The 920-nt window shown below is 47.5% G+C and overlaps 1 protein-coding gene across 1 annotated transcript; it reads right to left on the bottom strand.

Moving 5' to 3' along the window:
* Nucleotides 1–5: 5 nt before the first annotated feature.
* LOC121940652 (sodium/myo-inositol cotransporter-like) lies at nucleotides 6–914 on the bottom strand (the record flags this gene model as incomplete). The annotated part of the gene is made up of 3 exons (XM_042483369.1): nucleotides 748–914; nucleotides 424–551; nucleotides 6–331 (listed from the first exon to the last, which is right to left on the bottom strand). Coding segments are annotated over exons 1-3 (459 nt in total), but the record flags the coding sequence as incomplete, so codon positions are not given.
* Nucleotides 915–920: the final 6 nt, after the last annotated feature.

Here is a 920-nt window from a genome sequence, read left to right as displayed (position 1 = left end):
GGCACCCAGGCAATGCTGATGATCACCATGACAACCACAAACAACCTGCCGACTATCACCAGCTCCCTGGATGAAGCCTTCTTCCGTAGCATCTTGTAAATATCCAGCGTGAATATGGTGCTCGCTGAATTGAAGATGGAGTCCAAGTCGCTCATTAGAGCTGCGATCATGACAGCCATCATCAGGCCGCGGAGACCAACAGGCATCACTGACATGACGAGCCGTGGGTAAGCCACGTTGCTACATCCGGCTGCAGAACCGCACACTTCCATGCAGTGCTCAGGACTGATACACACTAACTCATCAGCAAAGAAGATCCTGGAAATCATCCCTGGAATCATGAGGATAAATAAATCAGTTATTAAGTGAGCCCTAGGGAAGGACTCTAGGCGTAAGTTACTTTAAAAGCGATAATGTCTCCACCTGGGATGACAATGATGAACGTTGGGAGGATTTTCAGACAGCCAGCCATAAGGGTAGAGCCCTTAGAGTGGGCGATGTTCTTCGCTGCCAGAACCCGCTGTACAATCACTTGATCTGCGCACCAGTAGCTGAAACACAAAGGGAAGATACTTAAGGTGCATCTAGATCAAATGGGAAGCAAATTTTCAAATCAATGCTCAGACACATTATATGCAAATTTGGCATTGAGTGATGCAATTTCACGTGAATAAAAGTCAGCTCTCGCTGAAATTAATCTGGACAATTTAGGAAGTCAGTCTGCATGGAAAAAACATGGAAAAGTACCACATCGAGGCAAAAGTCTGGCCCAATAAGAAACCGGGCCAAGGCAGGTGTGGATCCCTCGGTCCTCGTAGTATCTTCAGGGCATCTGGCTTTGGGTGGAGGTGAAGGTAGCAGGATTCAGAATACGTCAGGTTGGGTGAAGACAGCAAGATGGCAGTGATGTTTGGAGTAGC

This window comes from Plectropomus leopardus, unplaced genomic scaffold (genome assembly GCF_008729295.1).
Source record: "Plectropomus leopardus isolate mb unplaced genomic scaffold, YSFRI_Pleo_2.0 unplaced_scaffold91875, whole genome shotgun sequence".
NCBI lineage: Eukaryota > Metazoa > Chordata > Actinopteri > Perciformes > Serranidae > Plectropomus > Plectropomus leopardus.
This window is presented reverse-complemented; position numbering and strand designations above follow the sequence as displayed.